This window comes from Phalacrocorax carbo, chromosome 6 (genome assembly GCF_963921805.1).
Source record: "Phalacrocorax carbo chromosome 6, bPhaCar2.1, whole genome shotgun sequence".
In the NCBI taxonomy this organism is placed as follows: domain Eukaryota; kingdom Metazoa; phylum Chordata; class Aves; order Suliformes; family Phalacrocoracidae; genus Phalacrocorax; species Phalacrocorax carbo.
Window position 1 is genome coordinate 47,159,110 of NC_087518.1, and position 20,114 is coordinate 47,179,223.

Below are 20,114 nucleotides of genomic sequence, written 5' to 3' on the forward strand. Positions count from 1 at the left end.
AAGACGAGGGGAAGGCAGGGCTGCTCCTTCTGAGAGCAGTGCTGATTTATGTGGGATTATATTGATCAGGGTTCTCAAAATATTTTTTTGAATGCCTTGTTATGACCTTTACATTTTACCTTCACTTTTGAATTTCAAGTGAATTAAACAAGTGGTATTAAACAAGTTTTTCTAGCTGAAGTTTCCATAAGTTTTGTGAAAGCTGGCAGCCCAGAATTCGGGAAATAGGAAGCCAGGCAGGAGGTACCATGCGTGCAGTGAGGGCAAGGCTCCCGCTAGAGCCAACTCTTACTAGTCACTACAGACCTGAGAGAGCAGCCCAAGTACCCACCTGCAGGAAAAAAGTTTCAACGGGATTTAATGTCTCATTACATACCAGAGAATTCGCTCCTTAGCTGGGGCTTTTCTCTGTGGATTCTTTTACATGTAATAAAGACTGAAGTCACACTGCAGCCTTAATATAATTCAATTAAAATGTCACTCAGTTACTGGTTATAGAAGTAGGCTTCATTAGTTCTTGTGCTCACAAAACTACTGGTTAACACAATCATTATACTGTACTTACTGCCAATGAGTTTCAATTACTATTTTTCCAACTCCGTGTTGTGACAGCCTTCCACAGTTCATTGCTATTTGCTTTCGATCCAGTCATCCTGAATGAGTTTGTATCATTCATTAATATCATCACCTCACTACTGATAGCTTTTTTCCAGATAATATATGAGTACCTTGAATAACACAGGTTCCCACACAGATCCTTGGGGACATTGCTGGTATCCTTTCTCACTGTGAAAACTGTGGCTTACTGCTTCCAGCTTTCAATCTCTGAGTAATACTCCCTTTTTCCCTCAATAAAAGATGTTTCCACTGTAGTAAACATCACTGCAAATGACTGGCTTAGTTTTCCTGCAATTGCCCTACTTTCATTAAGTACTCCTTCACGCCCTGAAAATATATTAGTCCAATTATCTTTCTGGCAGGCTTCCCGTTTCTGGTATTTTTAATGATCTTTTACACCTTTGGCAATTCTTCTTCAAGGTCTGTCAGTTGTTTAGTTCTGGTTTTGTGTCTTCCAGAAGTTAACTTTCCACAGTCGTGTTCTTTTCTGTTCTCCACATTTGATTCTGTCTTTCAATTGCACCCTTTAATGTGCCGGCTAACATGGCGCAAGTATTTCTGGTGGGCCTTCTGGAGTCGTTTTAAGTAAGATGCATGTGTACTCTGAGGATCCAAGGCAGTGACTTCAAATAGTTTTTACTACAATCCTAGCCTTTTACCTGTGATTTAATTTCCCATTATTATCTTCCTCTTTATGCCATTTTCTTCTTAAAGAGAAATGCTACTCAGGTGATTTTTAAGTAAAATAGTGAATGTATGTATGTTTTAATTTACCTCGAAATGTGTTTTTTATCATTTTGTTTGCCTCTAGCTTTATTTAACCTATTATCACAGCCCCAATTATCATGAGTTACTATCATTCATAGCCATTTTATACCTTGTAACTACAGCACCATGTTCACAATCTTGTCTTTTTGAAATTTACCGATACCTAATTTGTCATCATTTGAAACCTCCCATTGCTTCAACCATTTCAGAAGTTTTTAAATCATTCTGATATGTACGTAGAAACATACATATTTTCATTTTGTCTAGGTCTATTTGTCTGTTTTATATGCCCTGATTAATTAGGACTTCTGTTGTGTAAGGAAAAGCAAGCACTTCCAAACTGTGGTGGCAACGGAGAAGGGATTTTTTTTTTCAATTACAATTATAAACTTACATCTACAGAAGAACTTAAATTATTTTGTGGATTTAACTGAAAAAATCTAGGGTTTTTTTTTTTATAACCTCAGTATAACCTGCAAATTGCAGTGAACACTGAGTTGCAGAAAAATGCTTCTACTTTTTCAGGGTTCAGACAAAGGTGAATAAGACATTGTGTGACTGTTGCAGTTCCTCTAATGTAGGAAAAAAATGAACTGAGGTTTTCAAGATTACAATTCCTTATAAAGTTTGTTCAATCCATTTTAACTTCTAGTTTACCAATCTTCCCTAGTCATATGAAAAGTGGTTTTATGCACATGTATTAAAAGCATTAAAGAGTTCGCATCTGGGAAGTCTTAGTAGACACAAAACATTTATTTCATCTTATAAGCAAATTCAAGGCAAACGTGCAGTTTACTCCTTTGACAATTACCTTGTGGCAGCTATAGCATTCTTGCAGCATTCCCTGTATTTTAGATGTTTTCAAGTGTATTTTTTATTTCAGATAATGCTTATTATCATATTTGCCTTCTTGTCATCAAGGAATCACTATGCACGAGCAGGGTTTCTTATCAATCAAAAAATGCCAGATTCAACAGAATACACATTCTAACCACTTAACCCTTTGAGAATTCTCCATTTTGCTTTACAAACACCTTCCTAGTTTTATTAGCATTTATCCAGCTGCCATCATAGTCTACTTCTGGAATCAAACCAATTCCTTGTGAAATTATCATAGTTTTCCAAAATGAATCAAAGTGGTGAGCTGATAACGCTGCTTTTTATTGAAACAAAAATGCTGCCAATAACAGAAATAACGAAGCAAATAAAAAGTTAGATTAACACCACTGGATTCCATAATCTAGGGGCTGCTTGATGCCTGCTTTAAGATCCACTGAGGTCAAATAAAAAATACTGTAAGGTGTACTTAGCTGCTAAGGTTCTTAAGAAATGGCATAGCACAACCGATCGCACGACACACGTCGTGCCCTCTGTGCTGAAAGAGGCAATAGTATTAAGAGTCACCATGTTGCCTTTATGCCATCCTGTAGTAAAATAATTTCCCTTAAGCAGACTGAATCCTTAGGAGACCAATTAAACTAACTTTATGGCAGTTATGCACTACTGGGCTGGTGAAAAGAGGCCGGTCACAGCAGGATAAGAGTCAAGCTCATAAATGAAGAGCAGCCAAGGCAGAGTAGTATGAAAGATGAACAACGGAAATTACACTGTCAAAAAGGCTGTTGAAGAATAAAGTGCTGTTACAGAAATATTAACTTAGGTTTGATCTTTGTATTTAAAATTCCAGCTTCTCATGGAGTCTTTCTTCGAATAAATTGTTATCCCCTTTATTTTAAAAACATTAAAATATTAGTAATTTTTAATAATTACTTGCTTATGAGAGTCTTATAGCAATGAATTTATCTTCCAAGAGAAGGAGGAATTGCTTGCTCTCAAAGTGTAATGTGGATTTTAAAAAAATCTTTCAGTTACCATAATCACAGCTATTTTTAATTTCAGGCAATCCCCTTACTTCAAACAGAAAATAGATTTTCAGGTTATTTATGCACCGCTATGAAAAAAGACTAATAATTATTAATAAAGTAGGTAGGGTTCACAGGATTTTTAAGCACAGAATAAGGCTGAAGAATTATACGCTATGTACAGTGTAATAATATATATCATTGCTTAAGCACTGCATAAGAATATTGCCTCCTCCCCACTGAAGAGGAAATAAATTATTTTACAGGTGAAAAATGCTATTAATAATGAAAAAGAGGCCCTGTTCTTACAATAAAGTATTATCCGGACTTGGAATTACATGACAAAAAATATACTTAAACATAGACCCACTATAATATTGGTCTCAAAACCAATGATAAATTCTTAGCACGCTATCTCAAGGGAAGAAGGTCTCTACTGCAGCACTAATCCAAAAAAGATGGAGGAGTCCTTTTGATGGAGGATTTCTTGCCAACCAGTTTGCCCTGTAACAAAACCTTCCAGAGCTGGGAGGAAAAAGCACAACACTTCTTCACCCAAAAGAAAATAAAGGAAAGCAAGTTTGCACTTCTTCAAGCTCACTTCCCCCCCACCATTGCTCAGCGTCCCATAAATTCCACCTTTTCCACTAACCATTAGATAGTACGGTCCGCTTAATGGGAGAGCACAACTTCTGCCTGACACTAACCATTCTCTGCCCTCCCATCCCATGGTTTTAACCCGTTCCAGGCACCACCTCTCCCGTCCTTCCCCATCTGCAGAATCCAGCTGCCTTTCCGTCCCTCGCCCAGCTCCGCTCGCTGCTAGCAGAACTCTGCACATGGCCAGCGATCCCTGTCCCCTGCCATGGCGCCTTCACTACCACTTCTCCCGCAGCCTCGCAACCAAGCCCGGTCTTTCCCTCCTCCATATATATCTTCGTGGGGCCGGTACCAGGTTTCCCGCCCGCTCCGCCGGGAGTTACCCAGAGGCGCCGGGTGCCGGGTGCTGAGGGGCCGCGGCCGAGGGGCCGCCCCGGCGCCGCTGGGGCCTCCTTACCGCCCAGGGCCCTTGCTGGCACACGGAGACACGCCCTGAGAAGAGCGGGGGAGAGCCCCTGGCTTCTCCGTTAGCAATCGGGGCGGCAGTTCGCCCGCCGCTGACCCCGGCTACCGCGGGCGAGCGCGGCTACCGGCGTGAGGAGGCGCCATGGCGGCCTTCCCGCCGCCAAGGGTGCGAGGAGGGGCCCCCGCTCAGGGCCCGACGGCAGCGGGGAGGCGGGAGGGCGGCCGCGACCCGAGCCGTGCAAGGTCTGCGCTGGGACCCGCCTGGGCGTGAGGGGCGCGGGAAGGGACGCCGGGCGGCCGCGGGCCCTGCCCGCTCTTCCCGAGGGCTCTGCCCCGTGGGCAGCGGGACGCCCCCGTCACCCTCCCAGCACAGCCGGGATGCAGCCGCAGCGCTGGGCCGGGAGTCGCAGGCGCCGTGGCCAACCCCGCCCTCGCACCTCGGGGCCGGCGGGCTCCCGGGGGAAACCGCGGCGCGGAAGCACAGGGTGGGGAAAGAAAACGCCTCCCATGCCCGAGCGGGCGCCGCGCCTTCAGGGAGCCGCCCGCGGCCCCTCCTGGGCTGGGGCGAAGCCGTCGACGGAAGAACCCGCACCGGGCACTGGCGGCGGGCGGGGGCGCTAAGGCCACCCGCCCAGGCGGAGCGGCGGCCGGGCAGGCCCGGGGCGGCGGGGGCGAAGCCGCGCCGGGAACGGCGACGCCCGGGAGCGCCTCGGCGGGGCAGCGGCGCGGAGCCGACCCTTCGAAGGGGCCTCCTTCCCCCTCGGTCTCCGCGGCCGCCCGGCCCGGAGGCGCTGCCAGCGCGGAGCCGGCTCCGCACGCCGGCCCGGCCCGGCCCGGCCCGACCCTGCCCGCACGGCCGCGGCGGGGAGCGCCCGCCCGCCCCCGCCGGAAAAACAGTGAAATTTAATAAAAGAAGGATCAAAAGAGGGAAATGAGGGGGGACCTCGGCTGGAGCGAGGCCGCTGGTTGCCGTGCCTTTGCAAGCGTGGGGCCGGCGCGGCGGCGGGTGCCCTTCCCCACGGGCGTGGGCGGGGATGGGGCCGCTCGGCCCTGCGAGGGGACGCGCGGGAAAAAAACTAGAATTACTGGGGAAAAAAGACCCGCCACCCCATGGAGCCGGAAGGCCTGGCACTGCCGGGCGCCGCCCGGCCCCGCAGGGCCCACGGCAGCGCCGCGGGACGGGGCCGAGCGGGGCCGTGGGAAGTTGCAGATGGTCCATCGTCAACTGGAGAGAAGTCCGTGGTTGCGTAAGGGCCTCGTTACATAGCGTGTGTTCACTGTTTGTAAAAATACAAGCACTACTTTTTTCCCCTAAGTGCGTGTGGGTTTTGCTGCTGATGCTATTGCACCGGGTCTCTTCTCCCGCCCCTCCGCAAACACTCCCAATATGTCTCTTTAACGATATAGATTGTATTTATCTGTCGCATTCCGGCAGGATTGTTAAACTCCCGGGCTCCTCGGGCAACAAACATGGCGGGGGGGGACGACGGGGGGGCACCCTCCGGCAAATCCGACCGGGGCTGTCATGATCATGAATAAAAATAAAAGGCTTAATCTTCTGCTTTCGGCTAATGAAACAATTTAGCCTCCAAAATATGGCAGCGCTCCGATGCGCCGGGCCGGGGCTGGGCGGACGCGGGGCCGCGCGGGGCCGGAGCTGCCCCGCACCTCGGGGTGCCCGTCCCGCCGTCACGGGCGGGGGCACTTCCCCGGCCGCCCCCGCCCCGAGGGGCCGCCGTGCCCCAGCAGGCGTGAGGGAGCGCCGGGGTTTTTAATTACGCTCCTTCCCTTTGCTCCCTTCATTTTTCTGCACCCTTTGCAGCGAGACACACTTGGAATCAGAGTGGTTGTGACATTTTGGTGGCAGCTTATTGTGCGGAACACTTAAAGTTTAAAAAACAAGCCCCATAGAAGTTGAGGGGCTTAAAGCAGCCCCCTTTGTGGGGCAAGACATAGAGTTTTGATTCTGGACAATGGTGTTTCTCAAATTTCTTCCAAAAACCTGCACCCCATCTGTGATCTCAATGAAATCGCTTTTCTCTCTCCCTTCAATTCATTTGGCAAAGGCGAAGCAGATGCATGGGACGGGGTCTGAATTTTAATTATTAGGTTTTACCTGAAACAAAACAGCAAATCCCTTTTACCATGTGTTTGAAGTTAGGAGACGGGTAGAGGAATATAAAATATAATTAAAAAGCTCTCGGATCGTTAGGGAGCTGACAAGAGCCTTTTTAATGAACCTCTCGGAGCTGCCTATAGTAAATTAGCAGAGCGGAGCTTTCCTGAGTCATTCTGGCTCTGAACTGCTGCCTCCTCTTTACCTGAGTGTGTGTGTGTGTGTGAGCGTGTGTTTCCACGCCGCAGGCCCACGGCTGCAGGAGAGGCTGCGGCACACGCGTGTTTTCTGCGCCGCGGCCAGCGCCTTTGAGGGGCCGGCTCCCTCGGAGCCTCCGCTGTCCCGCAGCCACCTGCAAGGTGACGGGGGGCTCGGAGCGGGGGCAGCGTGTGCGGAGCCGCCCCCCGCCCCGCCGCTGCCGCCCGCGCCCCGCTCCACCGGCCCGCCGAGGTTTGGAGCGCTCCAAACGCCCCGCGCTCCCGGGACAACCCCCCCCCCCGCCGCACTCCGCGCATTATCTCAAAGTGCATTTAACCATCAATAAGGTGCGAAGGGAAAATTGTCTGTCACTTTAATCCATGCCCGAGGGGCTGGGAAATAAAAAGGGAGAGGGAGAAGGAGGGGGAGAGGGAGAAGGAGGGAGGGAGAGAGGGAGAAAGGTCTTAAAGAGCCTAAAATCCATGCAAGGGCTGTGGGAATGCGGGGGCCGGGCTCTGCTCCCGCTCGCTCCGCCGGCCACCCCTCGATTAGCAATACGCGCCCTGGAAGGTGAGCCGGCTTCCGTGAGGAGTCTCCGCTCGGCCGCGCTCGCTCCCCGCGGGGAGCGGGGCGGCGGCCCCGGGCGAGGGGCTGGGGGGGCCGGGGTCCCCCCCGCGGGGCCCGGCCGGCGCTGGGCTCCCCCTGCGGGAACGGGAAATTCCTGCCCGCCTCCTCCTCACCCGTGAAACCGCTCGACTTGTCTCTCGGGGGCGGGTGAGAGAAGGGGAGAGCAGCGGCGGGGAGGGGGGGGCGGCCCGGCATCGCTCCCCCGCAGCCCCCCGGCGCAGAGGGCTGCCCCCCGGCCGGGGGCGCCTGCCTTTCCCCCTCCGCAGGGAGAGCCTGTTCCCCGCCCGCTCCGCTAAAGCGATTAAGACTTCGTTCCCCTCCCTTGGGAAGCCCCAGCCCGAGTCTCAGCCAAACCCGGGGGACACCAACCAGCCAGCGACGAAGGCCCGGGGGACGGACCCCGGGTTTTTAAGTTTTTAGCTCCAGCGCATGGGGGGGGTGGATTTACGTGTGTGCGTGGTTTTTTTTTTCCTCTTTCTGTGTGCGTGCGTGTGTGTGGATGGGCACAAGCGCTCAGAGAAAAGAAATTTTAGAGTAACAACTACAGGCTTTCTTGTGCAGTTATTTTAAGGGCTTTGTTCAGTGCCTGAAGGGGGATGCGCCCATTTGTTCGGGAGGGGATTCATCACATGCCCCTTTCATGTGAACCAGAGGTTAACAACCTAATGAGCACTTGGTGAAGAGATGAAGCGTGTAAAGAGCCCGATTTTCCCAAATCCTGGGCTGCTGTCTTGGGGATGTGCTACTCTAACCTCTGCTGGGCTAATAGTCTCCGCACTTCCAGCGGGGCGGCCCCGGGAGGCCGCCGGCCCCGGCCGCGCTCAGGCAGGGCAGCAGCAGCGAGGCAGCCCGCTTCCAATGCCCCGCCGGGGAGCCGGGGGGGGCGGCCCCGCCGCTACATATGTTGGGTCAAGTCTCCCCATTGTGAGCGTGTAAAAAGGTGTAAAAACTCAATCATCTGTAGCTTTTTTAAAGGGAGGGCTTACCCTGGATTTGTTGCATAATGGATTGTTAAAAAAGTAGAGGGTTGAATTAAAACTGTTCCCTAGTCACTTTTAATTAGACCACTCTATTTAATTAGCAAAGTTGAAACATGCAATTAAAATTAGCTCAGTTTAGCACATATTAAAGGAAATGGGGGACGCGGCTCCGGCTCGTATTAAAGCGAGTCGGAGGAGAAATGGCGGAGAAGTTTGAGCCTAAGTGAAATGACTCTGCGGAGGTAATTCAGCCAGCGACCATCTGTCAGGGGACCCGCCGCCCTCCCCCTAATTACGAGCCCGCTCCTAATGTCTCTATAATGACCGTCCCCTCAACGCCAGTGCCTTCCACCCGACCAGGGCCGTCGGATGGTGCAAAGCACCTCCGGAGACCGCACGTGTGTACGTTTACGAGAGGGTGTTCCCGAAAAGCGGGGCGCTGGGATCCGGGCCGAGCCCGGCGGGTGCCCGGTGGGGTCAGGCAGCCCCAGCCGCCCCCGCCGCCGAGCCGGGCGGTCCCGCGGGGCGCGCAGGGGAGCCCACACGGGAATATGCGGAGCCCCGAATTTCCTGTATTTCCTTCCACAAATCTCTCTCCCTTGCCTCTTTTTCCTCCCCCACTGGGAGCAGGGAAATCGAGTTAATAATGTTTCAAATACTTGAGAAGTCCGGGCTAACGGGAGATCCGTCTACCTCTCCCCGCGCCGGGATCTGAAGAGGTTGCCTGGACTAGGAAGGATGTGCCTTTTTCTTGGGGGGGGAGGGCGGCGGGGGGGGAAGGGAGGGTAATTTTCATTCTTGTAATATTGGTTTGGGGATAATTACTTTTAATGTCAAAAAGATTTAGTTTAATATCATCTCTATTAGGCTGCTGGGCGGATAATTAAAAGTGAAGATGATAGCAGCAGGGAAACAGATGGCATTTGCTTACTTTGATTCAGTAGGTAAATAATGAAAAAGTCAATGGCAAACCCCCTAGAACAATTGAAACCTTAAAGAGCACTAACATTAGCAGGTACTTACAAACTGTCTTCCGCTAAGAACGAGATGAAAATACACTAATCAAGAACTATATTTCTCTGGGATGCTTCCGGGCGCTGCGCTGCCTCCGGGCGAGCGTGCCTGCCTTCCCCTACATGGCAGCCAATGGACGGGCTCTTTTTAATTAAGATTTTACTACTGTAATTGGGGGAAGATGCAGCAGCACCGCTCCGTGCAGCCCTCTCAAACTTCTGCACGGGAGCAGCGATACATAGGAAGTCTTTAGGTGAATCAAGGGGGGCTGAGGGGAGGAAAAAAAAAACCACCGGCAAGATTGGGTCTTCTTAAAAAAAAACAAAAAGAAAAAACAAGACCCCAAACCCCCCACCCGCGACCGTCTCGTGTTTTATCGCGCTGACCCAGGTGTGAGCACTGTGTCGTGGGCGCCGACTTGGCGCGTTTCTGGAGGCTGCCACAGCCAAACACATCCCCGGGATAATCAAGCAGCGACCGGGGCACCACGCAACGAAACGCAGCGTTTCTTTTCATTCCTCTAACGAAGTAACGTCGATTTTTACGCGTCTGAAGGGCGCGCGTTGCCCGAACCTCGGGAGAGGCCGTGCCCCGTAACCTCCGGCCCTGACACCCCCCCCCCCCCGCGGTCGGCGGGGCGGCAGCCGCCCGCACCCGGCCCGCGCAGCGCTCCAGCTCGTCCCGGAGGATCCCGCTCGCCCCGGGGGTTCCCGCTCGCCCCGGGGGACCCTCTTGCCCCGGGGACCCGCTCGCCCCGGGCCCTGCAGCTGGCCCGGGTGCCCTGTGCCGGCCCTGGGCTGCTTCTCCGGGGCCCAGGGGGACGCAGGAGCTGGGTCCCACCCTTGACTTGGACGGTGGTGGAAGGAGCTCCCAGAGCCAAGCTGGGAGCGAGACGAGTCTCGGGGCTTTAAAGTTGCCTTTCGCTGGGTTTGGAGGAATTAATTTCTCTTTCCTCGTAAGCGCGCTGCGTCCCGCCCCGGTTCCTCAGCACACCCGCCCGTGCAGCGGGAGCACGGCTACTCTGCGGGTTCCTAAAACAAACACACCTCCCCCCCCCTTTACCCCCCCCCCCAAGAAAGACACAAGAGCAGGGATGTACATGAAGATTTTATTGTGCCTCGTCAAACAGAAATGAATTGCTGTAGGAGAGTAGGAGGGAAGGAGGGGGGCGGGCAAAACCAGCCGCCCCCGCTGCCTCCCGTGCATACTCACACACACGCAGGGCGCCGGCAGGCCGGGACAAAGCTGGAGAAAGCCCTTACCCCATGGCAAGCCCTGGCCGCGGCTCTGCTCGTCCGGGCTAACTCACAGCCAGGTTGTGTTTCGTTTGAATAAAACCTGTGAAATGTGCGCGCTCTTTGCCTAGGTTCACAGTGAACGCTTCCAGGGGAAAATGAGGAGAGGGGAGAAATGGCTATTATTAAAATATGAAATCGGTGAAAAGTAAAACTCCGGGCTCCGGGGCGGTCCTTTTCTCAAGGCGCTTTGTAAGGAAACACCAACAAAATAGTGGGATCCCGCTTAAAAGTGCCCCCTTCGGCGCCCAGAGCTGGAAGGAGGAAGGAGCAGGGTCCGCTCAGGCGGGAGGAGCGTGCCGAGCCCGCAGAGGAGGCCTGGGCCCCGGGGCCGGGACTGAGCCCGGGGAGGCGCGGCGCTTTCCCTGGAGCGGGCGGCGGCTTCGCCTTCAGCCCCCGCCGCCTCCGGGCGCTCCCCGCCGGGGCCGGGGCCGGGGCCGGGGCCGGGGCCGGGGCCGGGGCCGGGGCCGGGGCCGGGGCCGCTGCCTGCCCCGCGGGGAGGGGAAGAGAGAAGCAGAGGGTGGGAAACCGTGAAAGGCTCGTGATATATCGGGGGAGCTTTTGACAAACATCCTCGGTACTTACTGAATCCTGGCGCTGCGTTACGTGTTCTTGCGAGAAAAGTTTGTTGAATAAGCCCCGCTGTTTCCATGTTGGATTGATACTGAGCGTCATATTTAAAAAGCGATATATGCTTAAGTGTTTTGGATGAGGGGGTGGCCGTAGTGCTGACTTGGGATAAACCTCAGAAAAAGGCGCTGGGTGTTTGTGCGCACAGGGCGTTGTGTCCTAACTCCTTCTGAACAGTCACGGGGGGACGCGCGGCACGAGCCCGCGGGAGCGCCGTGTAGCGCTCCGGGGGAGAGGCGCTGCGCCCCAGGCGTCCGAACTCCCGCGCCGCCGTTCGCAGTGTTACTGCAGGCATGAGGCTCTGAAGAGAAACCACCGCATTTCATTTCGCTGGCTGGTTCATCGCCCACTGTTGGTTGGTTGGGTTTTTTTTTTTGTTTGTTTGGGTTTGTTGGTTCGTGTGTGTGGTTGTTTTTTTGTGTTTGGATGGTTTTTTTCCTCCACGGCTGGTTCCAAAATAGATCGTTTAAAACCGCTGTAAGAGGAAAGGAGAACCCAGCCCTTTAATTTAAATCAGAACTGAAAGAAAAGGAACAGGAAATCGGGGAAATCAGCGTAACCCGTGTCCTCTGTGGTTGGTGATGGCAGGCTGCCTCGGGGGGGTGGGGGGAGAAAGTATTTGCAGAAAAAAAGCCCACCGCAACCCCCCAAAAAATTGCCAGGGAGAAGGGAGAATATTTTCTCCACGGTAAGTCAACATAAAGCAATACTGCAAATGTTTCTCATTCGGTCTGATCGAGTTCTACGAAATTCCAATTAAATCAGGCGATCTGAGTAATTCTCCCCCGAGAGTAAAATTAGTGGTTGCGAATAAAATTAAATCGTATATTTTGACTTCGCGGCTGTATTAAATAAAGGTGTTATAACACCTAAATCCGGAGGAGTGGGTGGCAGCTGCGCACACAGAAAGTCGGGTGGGAAAGCGTTCATCCCGTAAAGAAATAAAAAAAAAAAAAAAGAAAAAGAAAGAGGAAGAACCATGTAAGTGTAATAAAAATATGTAAAAGTTTGAGGGCTCTGCTACCTTACAGCTGTGCTGCTTGCAACTCCAGAAGGTGTGTGACACGAGGGAAGGGGCAGCGGAGCCTCAGCGAGCGCTGCTTGTCTTGCGGCGGGGCTGCCCCGCGGCCCCCCGCGGCCCCCCGCGCTCTCCCACGGCCCCCCGCGCTTCCCGGGCCGCTCAGGGAGCGGCGGGCGGGCTCGGCGCCTTCAGGGCAAAGCCGGGGCTGCCTCTGCTCCCGGCTCGGGTGCCCGAGTGCCGCGGGGGCCGGCAGCTCGCCCGCGGGCAGCCCCCGCAGCCCACCCGGGGAACGGTCTCGCCGCGTGTGACGGCGCGGGTGGGGATGCTGCGGCGGCGGAGAGGGGGGCCTTTGCCACCGGCCATCGGCAGGCGGTTCCCGCTGCGGGGAAGGAGTTAGGGACACGTGCAACAAAGAACTTTAAAAAGTGCCGCTGAGGATGGAGATCCCTCGTGGGAAGCAGGGCAGAGCCTCGGGGAAAGGAGTCGGCGTTATTTCCCACCGAAGTGCTACCGCCTCCCCGTTACCAGCGAGGGTGACGTCAAACCCGGGTGGTTAACGCTAAAACAAAAGCTTCGGGGTTAAGGTACCAGCCCGCCAGCCTCCTCCTCAAAAATCTGCCCCTCGGGTGTATTGTCCCCGCGGGGAAGGCGCCTGTTGAACACGCAGTCACGCAAACAGCTGGCAGAAGGACCGAAGCTCGCTGTCTGGGGGGCGGCGGGCGGGCAGGGCTCTGCCAGGCTACAGCGCAAGGAAAATACGGAAAATCATACTCACCTCGGGCTTCTGCTACTGCGGCGGCACGCGTGAAATTCACCTGCAGTTGTGGAGTGAGAGGGAGAGGGGAGAGAGAAGGAGGAGAGGGGAGCGAAGGACGGGAGGAAGGAAAAGGGAAGGAGAGAGGCATCGTTACGTACTCTTACAGAACAAAATCTCCAAGGGGAGGGGGGAGACCATAAATTGAATTGTCACCTTCCACAGTGTATTTTCCCCCACCCATTTGACAAGTGACACCCAGGAAAAAAAAACAAAAAACAAAAACAAAAACAAAAAAACCCACACCAAAACCGAAAACCCCAACCCAAACCGAACCCAAGCACTTGGGGAGGCAGATACCGCTTCCACTGGATTAAAAAAAAAAAAAAAGAAAAGCCAAACTCTCGGGTAGCGAGAAACGGGGCAGCGTTTTGCACGCGCAGGCGGCAGGAACACGCGGACACGGACACGCGCGGACAGCGCGGGTCCCCCCGGGCCCTCCCGGCCCTCCGCGGGCGCGGCGCGCTCGGGCAGCCGCCGGGCGGACGCGGCGGGCCGGCGGGCGGCCAATCAGAGCGGCGCTTCCCGCCCCTGGCCAATAGCAGGCGCCACATTGTTGTCAAATGTTGCCTAATGGCAACGCGGGGCGCAACAATAGCGCGAGTGGCGGCGGGCGGCGCGGCGGGCAGCGCGCTCTGCCTGCAGCTCCGGCCGCGCGGGCCGCACGCGCCGGGCGGCGCGGGGCGGCGTGTCCCGGGGGGCGCGGGGCCCTGCCCGCTCCTCCGGCCCTGCTGTCGGTCCTGCCGTCGGCTCCGCCTGCTCCGACGCCGGCCGCCTGCTGCCTGCTCGGGGCTCGCCGCGGCGGGTGAGCCCAGCCCAGCCCAGCCAGGCCGGGGGGCGGCGGGGCGGGCTCCCCTGGCCGCGGGCTGCCGGCCCCTCCGCACGGCTGCGGAGCTGCTGCTCGGAAAACGGGGGTGATTTATTTTTTTTCCCCCCCTTTAATTATTCTCTCCTGGATTTTAGTCTACGCGGCTTGTGGCGAGGGATCCCGTCGTTGAAGGTGCCGGATTGATCTTTGAAGGGACGCTTGTAATCTGTGATTGTAGTTTAAGGGGGAAGGGGGAGCTGAGCTTAGGGAGCAGCTCGGGTTTGCACCGGGGCACCGTGGGGAGCGGCGATCCCGCAAGCGCGGACGGGAGAGCTCGGCTTTGAGCCCGGCGCGATGGACTTGGTGCTGCCCTGCCAGATGCGCACGGAGAGCAAGGAAGCGAGAGAGCTCTAAGTTTTCTTGGGGTTTCTTGTCTCAGATTGGCTTTTCGGGAGCGGAGGGGAGGGGAGGAGGGCGCAGAAAGACCCCCGACGGACGGCCCCCTCCTCACTTGACCCCCACTCCGGAGCCGTGTGCCGGTGCGGGCGCACAGCGGCGGCGAGCGAGGCGAGGGGGTTGGCGCTGGGGTTTGCATGCCCGCATCCGAGGCCCCGCGTGTCCCCCACCCGTGACCGCGCCTGAAGCCGTCGGGAGCTTCTCCGCGTCCAGGCGCGGGTGCGCCGCGGGGGCTCCCCCGCCCCGCGTTGCTTTGAGGAAGGCCGGGGAAGGGGGGGGGGGGTCGCTCTTTCGGGGCCGGCTTGCCAGGATGGAGCTGCGGTCGGAGCTGCCCAGCGTGCCCGCCGCGCCCCCTCCGGTGCCCCCCAGCTCGGTGGCGGCGGCGGCGGCGGCGGCGGCGGCCACGCTGCCGGTGAGCGTGGCCGGGAGCTTGCTGCGGGCGCCGCCGCTGCTGCTGCGGGCGGCCGAGAAGTACCCGCGGACGCCCAAGTGCGCCCGTTGCCGCAACCACGGCGTGGTGTCGGCGCTGAAGGGCCACAAGCGGTACTGCCGCTGGAAGGACTGCATGTGCGCCAAGTGCACCCTCATCGCGGAGCGGCAGCGCGTCATGGCGGCCCAGGTGGCGCTGCGCCGCCAGCAGGCGCAGGAGGAGAACGAGGCCCGCGAGCTCCAGCTGCTCTACGGCACCGCCGAGGGGCTGGCCCTGGCGGCCGCCAACGGCATCATCCCGCCCCGGCCCGCGTACGAGGTCTTCGGCTCCGTCTGCGCCGGGGGCGGCGGCGAGGGAGGCGCCGGCGCCTCAGGTAAGGACGCGCTGTGCGCCCGGGGGGGAGCCCGGGACCGGCGGCGTGTGGTGCGTGTGGGGGGCACGGAGCCGGGCGGGGCGGGGGCGCGGACGGGACGCGGACCTGCAGGCGGCACCGCCCGGCAGAGCCACCCTCCGCGGCCGTGGCGCTCCGCGGGGCCGGCCGGCGGCAGCCGCACTGACCGGTGTCTCTCCTTCTCCCCTCCCCGCCGCCCCCCCCACCCCCTCCACCCTCCCACCCCCCCCACCCCCCCCCCCCCGCAGAGTCCAAGATGCAGAAGTTCGAGCTGTTCCCCAAGACGCTGCTGCCGAGCCGCGCCGTCACCCCGCAGCAGGCGGGCGGGAAGCCCCTCTCCCCGGACGGCGAGTCCGCGCCCGGCACCTCCTCCCCAGAAGCCCGCCACGGCTCGGGCTCGGAGAACGGGGACGGCGAGTCCTTCCTGAGCTCGCCCGTCTCCAAGGGCCCGAAGGAGGGGGAGGAGAGCCCGGGCTCCATCAGCCCGCTGGGCTCGGACTCGGGCTCGGAGGCGGACAAGGACGAGCAGGACCCATCGCCCTCGGCCGGCGGCCGGCAGCGGACTCCCATCGACATCCTGACGCGCGTCTTCCCGGCGCACAAGCGCAGCGTGCTGGAGCTGGTGCTGCAAGGCTGCGGCGGGGACGTGGTACAGGCCATCGAGCAGATCCTCAACAACCGCGGCCCGGAGAAGGGCCCCGAGGAGGGCTGGTCTCGGGACGGCGCCCTGCAAGGCCTTCCGCCCAGCCCCGCCGCCGCCGCCGCCCACCACCGGCCCTTGATAGCCGGCGCCATGGCCCCGGCCATCGGCACGCTGGGCAGCCGCTCCGCCTTCTCCCCCCTGCAGCCCAACGCCACGCACTTCGGGGCCGAGGCCGGCGCCTACCCGCTGGGCACCCACCTGGGACTGAACCCCCTGCGCCTCGCCTACTCGGCGCACAGCCGGGGACTGGCCTTCATGACCCCCTACTCCACGGCCGGGCTGATGCCCACCCTCGGGTTCCGGCCGCCCGTGGACTACGCCTTCAGCGACCTCATGCGGGACCGCTCCGCCGTGCACAAGGAGCAGGTCTACTCCGGCGGGCTCTACGGGCCCATGGTCAACAACACCCCCGAGAAGCAATAGCGGGGGCGGCTTCCGAAGCTCACCTGTGTAGAGGTAGCTAGGTAGGCACGGGTGGACGGACGCAGGTGGCTTTCCCTCCCCTCTCCCCCGTACAGGCGGCAATCGCTTGCAGAGCCCGGCGCGGACAGGCATAGGTGTATTAAAACGGTGATAAAGGTGCACTTTCATTGTCCAGACATGAGTCACCCTTTGTTGCTTATGGCCATAAGCATGGATATCCTTGGTGTGTCGTGGGGTGTGTATACGCACACACACACACACTCACACACTTTCCCACACACATACATATATATATGTATACTAGCAAGTGTAAAATGTTATAAAATGGAAATCTAAGTTATTAATGTAACTCGTAGGTGAACTTGGTATTAACGTTAAGCTAAAGGTTAGACAGCTCATTGTAATACTTACCAGACATATAGATTAAACCTATTGTCAAATCGAAAGCCTTTTTGTTCCTGCCCCCAGAAATGTTATGATCTGTATATAACATTGGAAAGTAGATATATTTGTAACTGTCCGTAGGACCCCGGCGCCAATGGTGTATGGCAGTTTAATAAGCCTCCTTCATTTGTGATCTGCAAGAAAATTGCTTTCTTGTTCCAATGTAGCAAACTTCTTGCTGTTTCTAACAGGTAATTCTGTGTTTCCATTTCATAGAAATAAATGTTATTTTCTATTAAAAAAACCCTGGTCTTATAAATGGCAAGTGGTATTTTATGAGATGGTGGAAGTGTGTTTTGGGAAATTCATTTGGCAAGTATGGTCAATATTTAAAGGAGTTTATGCAATTAGTCCAAACATCTTTACTACAGTTTTATCATGGTCAAAACAGATATTCTTTGGAAAACTTGTAAATAAAAAAGAAGCGTACAAACCAGAGCAATTTCCTTATCAACCAAAATTGTCAAATACACTTATTTCTGGTTCTGGTCTTGTTATTATGCCAGGAAAAGAAAACAAACAAAAAATCAGAGGTGTAAATTTAAGCAGGATTTTTTTCCTTGGCTATCTCCTCGATTTTTGTCATATTTAGGAAATCTGGCATTGTCGCAGAGAAGAAAAGCACGGTTTCAGCAAATGCCCGCCTTGCTGCACGCAGGCTCTGCAGCAATGGAGAGGTACTTTCCCCTCGTATCTGAAATGTGCATTTTATTTGTTTCTATATCAAGACAAGCAGGAGGATACATAATAAGGGCGGGTTTTCATAATGTAAAAATGTTTGCAGCAGGCGTGAATGAGTTAAAACACCGCAGGCTCAGCGCTGGGTGTTCGTGCAGGGAAGATTTTTCTGGTTCACTTTCGGAGCTGTGTGTCCTTCTAAATCTTCCCCCTCGTTTCAAGAGTAAAGGCTACATGCGTGGGTTGGGGTTTTGTTGTTGTTTGGTGTTTTGTGGGTTTTTTGTTTTGTTTTGTTTTTTTCCCCAGAGGTGTCTGACTATTCTTCAAGACGAAAAAGTAAGCAAGGTGCTCCCGCCCCAGTGTATTTATTTGTTGCGGTCAGGCGGAGGGGCAGCACCCAGGGAGGCGATCCTTCGCCGGGCCGGGGTGCGACTTTCTTACCAGCCCTGACAGGGTCTGGCCCAGGAAAACTATTACTCACAAAGAACAAGTTCAGTGCATGGTTGAATTAAGACTGTAAAAGCTCCTAAAGTTGGTTGGTATGGAAACCTAATCCCACCGAACCGCTCCGTGGCACAGCTGGACTGTTTACTTTCTCACTTCAAATATCACTGTGTAAACATTGGCTTGGAGCTGCCAGCACGGCTCCTACCAACCAGTGTCTTTACTGGTGAGGCTGGGAGGAGAGCGGTGTCCCGCCGCAGCCATTCAAGCAAGGCCCGGGATAAAATCAAAGGACGGTAGTGAGGAAAATGCAGTTCTTCCTTCCCTCGCACAATTGATCGAGCTGGATACAATTTTAAGATTTTCTTAAAAAACAAAACAAAGCAAAGTAGGCAAACATTACAGATTACACCTAGGTAAATACTTTCGACCCTGATCCATCCTGGGAGCAGCCAAATCAATATCGCAAGGGAAACTTTTTAAAGTCTCGTGTTCCAAGAGCGGGTGAAACTTAATATTACTACAATAAAACACTTTAATAAAGAAGGGCTTTAATAGTGAGCTAATTTGATTGAGTTTCCTAATTCCACTTTAATTGGAAAAGGAGTTGTCTGTTTGGTTATAAAGCGCCAGGGTTATGTTAGACTGGAAAAAAAGATGGACATTGAGCATCTGAATAAAACCCCCCCCCCCCTTTTATTTTTCTTTTTTCTTTTTTGGTTGGCAGCTGACTTTGTGCAGGATGGGTTTCCATATCTGGGATTATGAATGGGCTACAAAGAGCTGCTACTTAAAGAAATCAGGTCGCCACATTTCTCCCATTCTAGCCCTGTTGAGAAGGGCTTACGAGTTGTTGATTTAACTCAGCTCCCCTTTTAATTATAAAAGCCATTCTTGTGTAGTTAGCCGAGCAGGACAATTTATCAGAATTGTTGCCCTGTCTTGGAGGTTGGCTAGAGCTTGGATTTATGCAACCGACAATGGGGATCACGACGATTAACTTTCATATGGATAGTTTAGGCTGTTAAATTGGGGGGAGTAGGAGGAGGGGGTAAGAAAATCTGATACGTTGTCCCTATTGAGGCAATTCCCGTAGATTTAAAAAAAAAAATAAATCCCTTGGGTTTGAAGCTGCCTCGAGAGGTTCGTATATACAGAAGCCTCTGGCAGAACATAAAATATTCAGGTCCCTTTTAGAGTAAAATAAAATGCTGTCACCTGAATAAAAATCTGCGGAACCGAGTATAAATTATTTGTAAAGCAGAGAGGCTGCGGGCGAGCGCTAGCAAACTTCCCTGTTAATTAAATCTTAATCCACGGGTCGCGGGAAGCGGCGGGGCTGTAACAGCGGCGGCTGTACATACAGCGGGACACGTTCCGGAGTTATATTAACTGCACTACTGTTTAATATGAATCAGCCCTAATCCACAGCATAATAAAGATCAAATTAGACTAACCATTTAGTAGCGAAATGACATTCCTTCACCTAAAATGAACTCCTCCGCGCCCTTCTCGCTGCGAGGCTGCCCGGCCAGGCGGGCCGCCGCCGGGGCAGCGGCTCTGGGCCGGCTTCCAGGGCAGGGGCCGCAGCCCGCCGGGCCTAGCCGGGCCGGGGAGGGGAGGGAGGGGGTTCGCTTTTAACGGACTGGTTGTTTTATTTTTCAGTCGACGGGGGAGGCTCCGCTACCCTCCCACCCTTCTCCAGAGCCGCCTCTCCCCCACCCCCTCCGGCCCGGCTGCGCCCCCCGCAAGCCCGACTTGCTGCGGAGGCCCTGGGGATAAAGGAGGCTCGCAGCAAGGTCGTTTCCCCTCCGGCTCCGGCCCTGCCTTTTGCTCCGCTGCAGCACCGGCGTGCGCCCCGCTGGCTGCCGGAGCCCCGCACAGCCCCGCCGCCGGCGCCGCTTTCACGCCGTCCCCCGGGCGGCCTCTCCCCCGAGCCCCTCCGGCGGGGACAGCGGGGGCTGGTGTCGCTGGAGGCCGAGGAGCGGGACCCGACCCCCGCCCCGCCTCTCCCGCGGACCCGGGAGGGCTCCGGGCCCCGCAGCCGCGGCTGCCCCGGGGCTTGGTGCCCCGTTTCCCGGCCTGGAAACGGCCCCCGAGAGCAGGGCGGGGACGGGCCGGAGGGCGGCGGGGCAGCCCCGGGTGCCCCTCACCGGGGCGGGCCGCCTTTGTGCCGGTGCCGCCGTCCTGCCGGAGCTGCGCAAACACAGCTGCCGCCGGTGCAGCGGGCCCGCGGCCGCCCGGCTCGGGCGAAAGCGCCTTGCGCCCGTCGCACCGCCCTCCCCGCGCCCCCTGGCAGCTCCTCTCCGTTGTCGCCGGCGGCGGGGGC

The 20,114-nt window shown here is 55.6% G+C and overlaps 1 protein-coding gene across 1 annotated transcript; it reads left to right on the forward strand.

The window, feature by feature from the left end:
- Nucleotides 1-14,482: 14,482 nt before the first annotated feature.
- Nucleotides 14,483-16,906, forward strand: DMRTA2 (DMRT like family A2). The gene is made up of 2 exons (XM_064455744.1): nt 14,483-15,075; nt 15,342-16,906. Exons 1-2 carry the CDS (start codon nt 14,583-14,585, stop codon nt 16,217-16,219), a joined length of 1,371 nt encoding a protein of 456 aa, XP_064311814.1. The 5' UTR covers nt 14,483-14,582; the 3' UTR covers nt 16,220-16,906.
- The last annotated feature ends 3,208 nt before the right edge of the window (nt 16,907-20,114 follow it).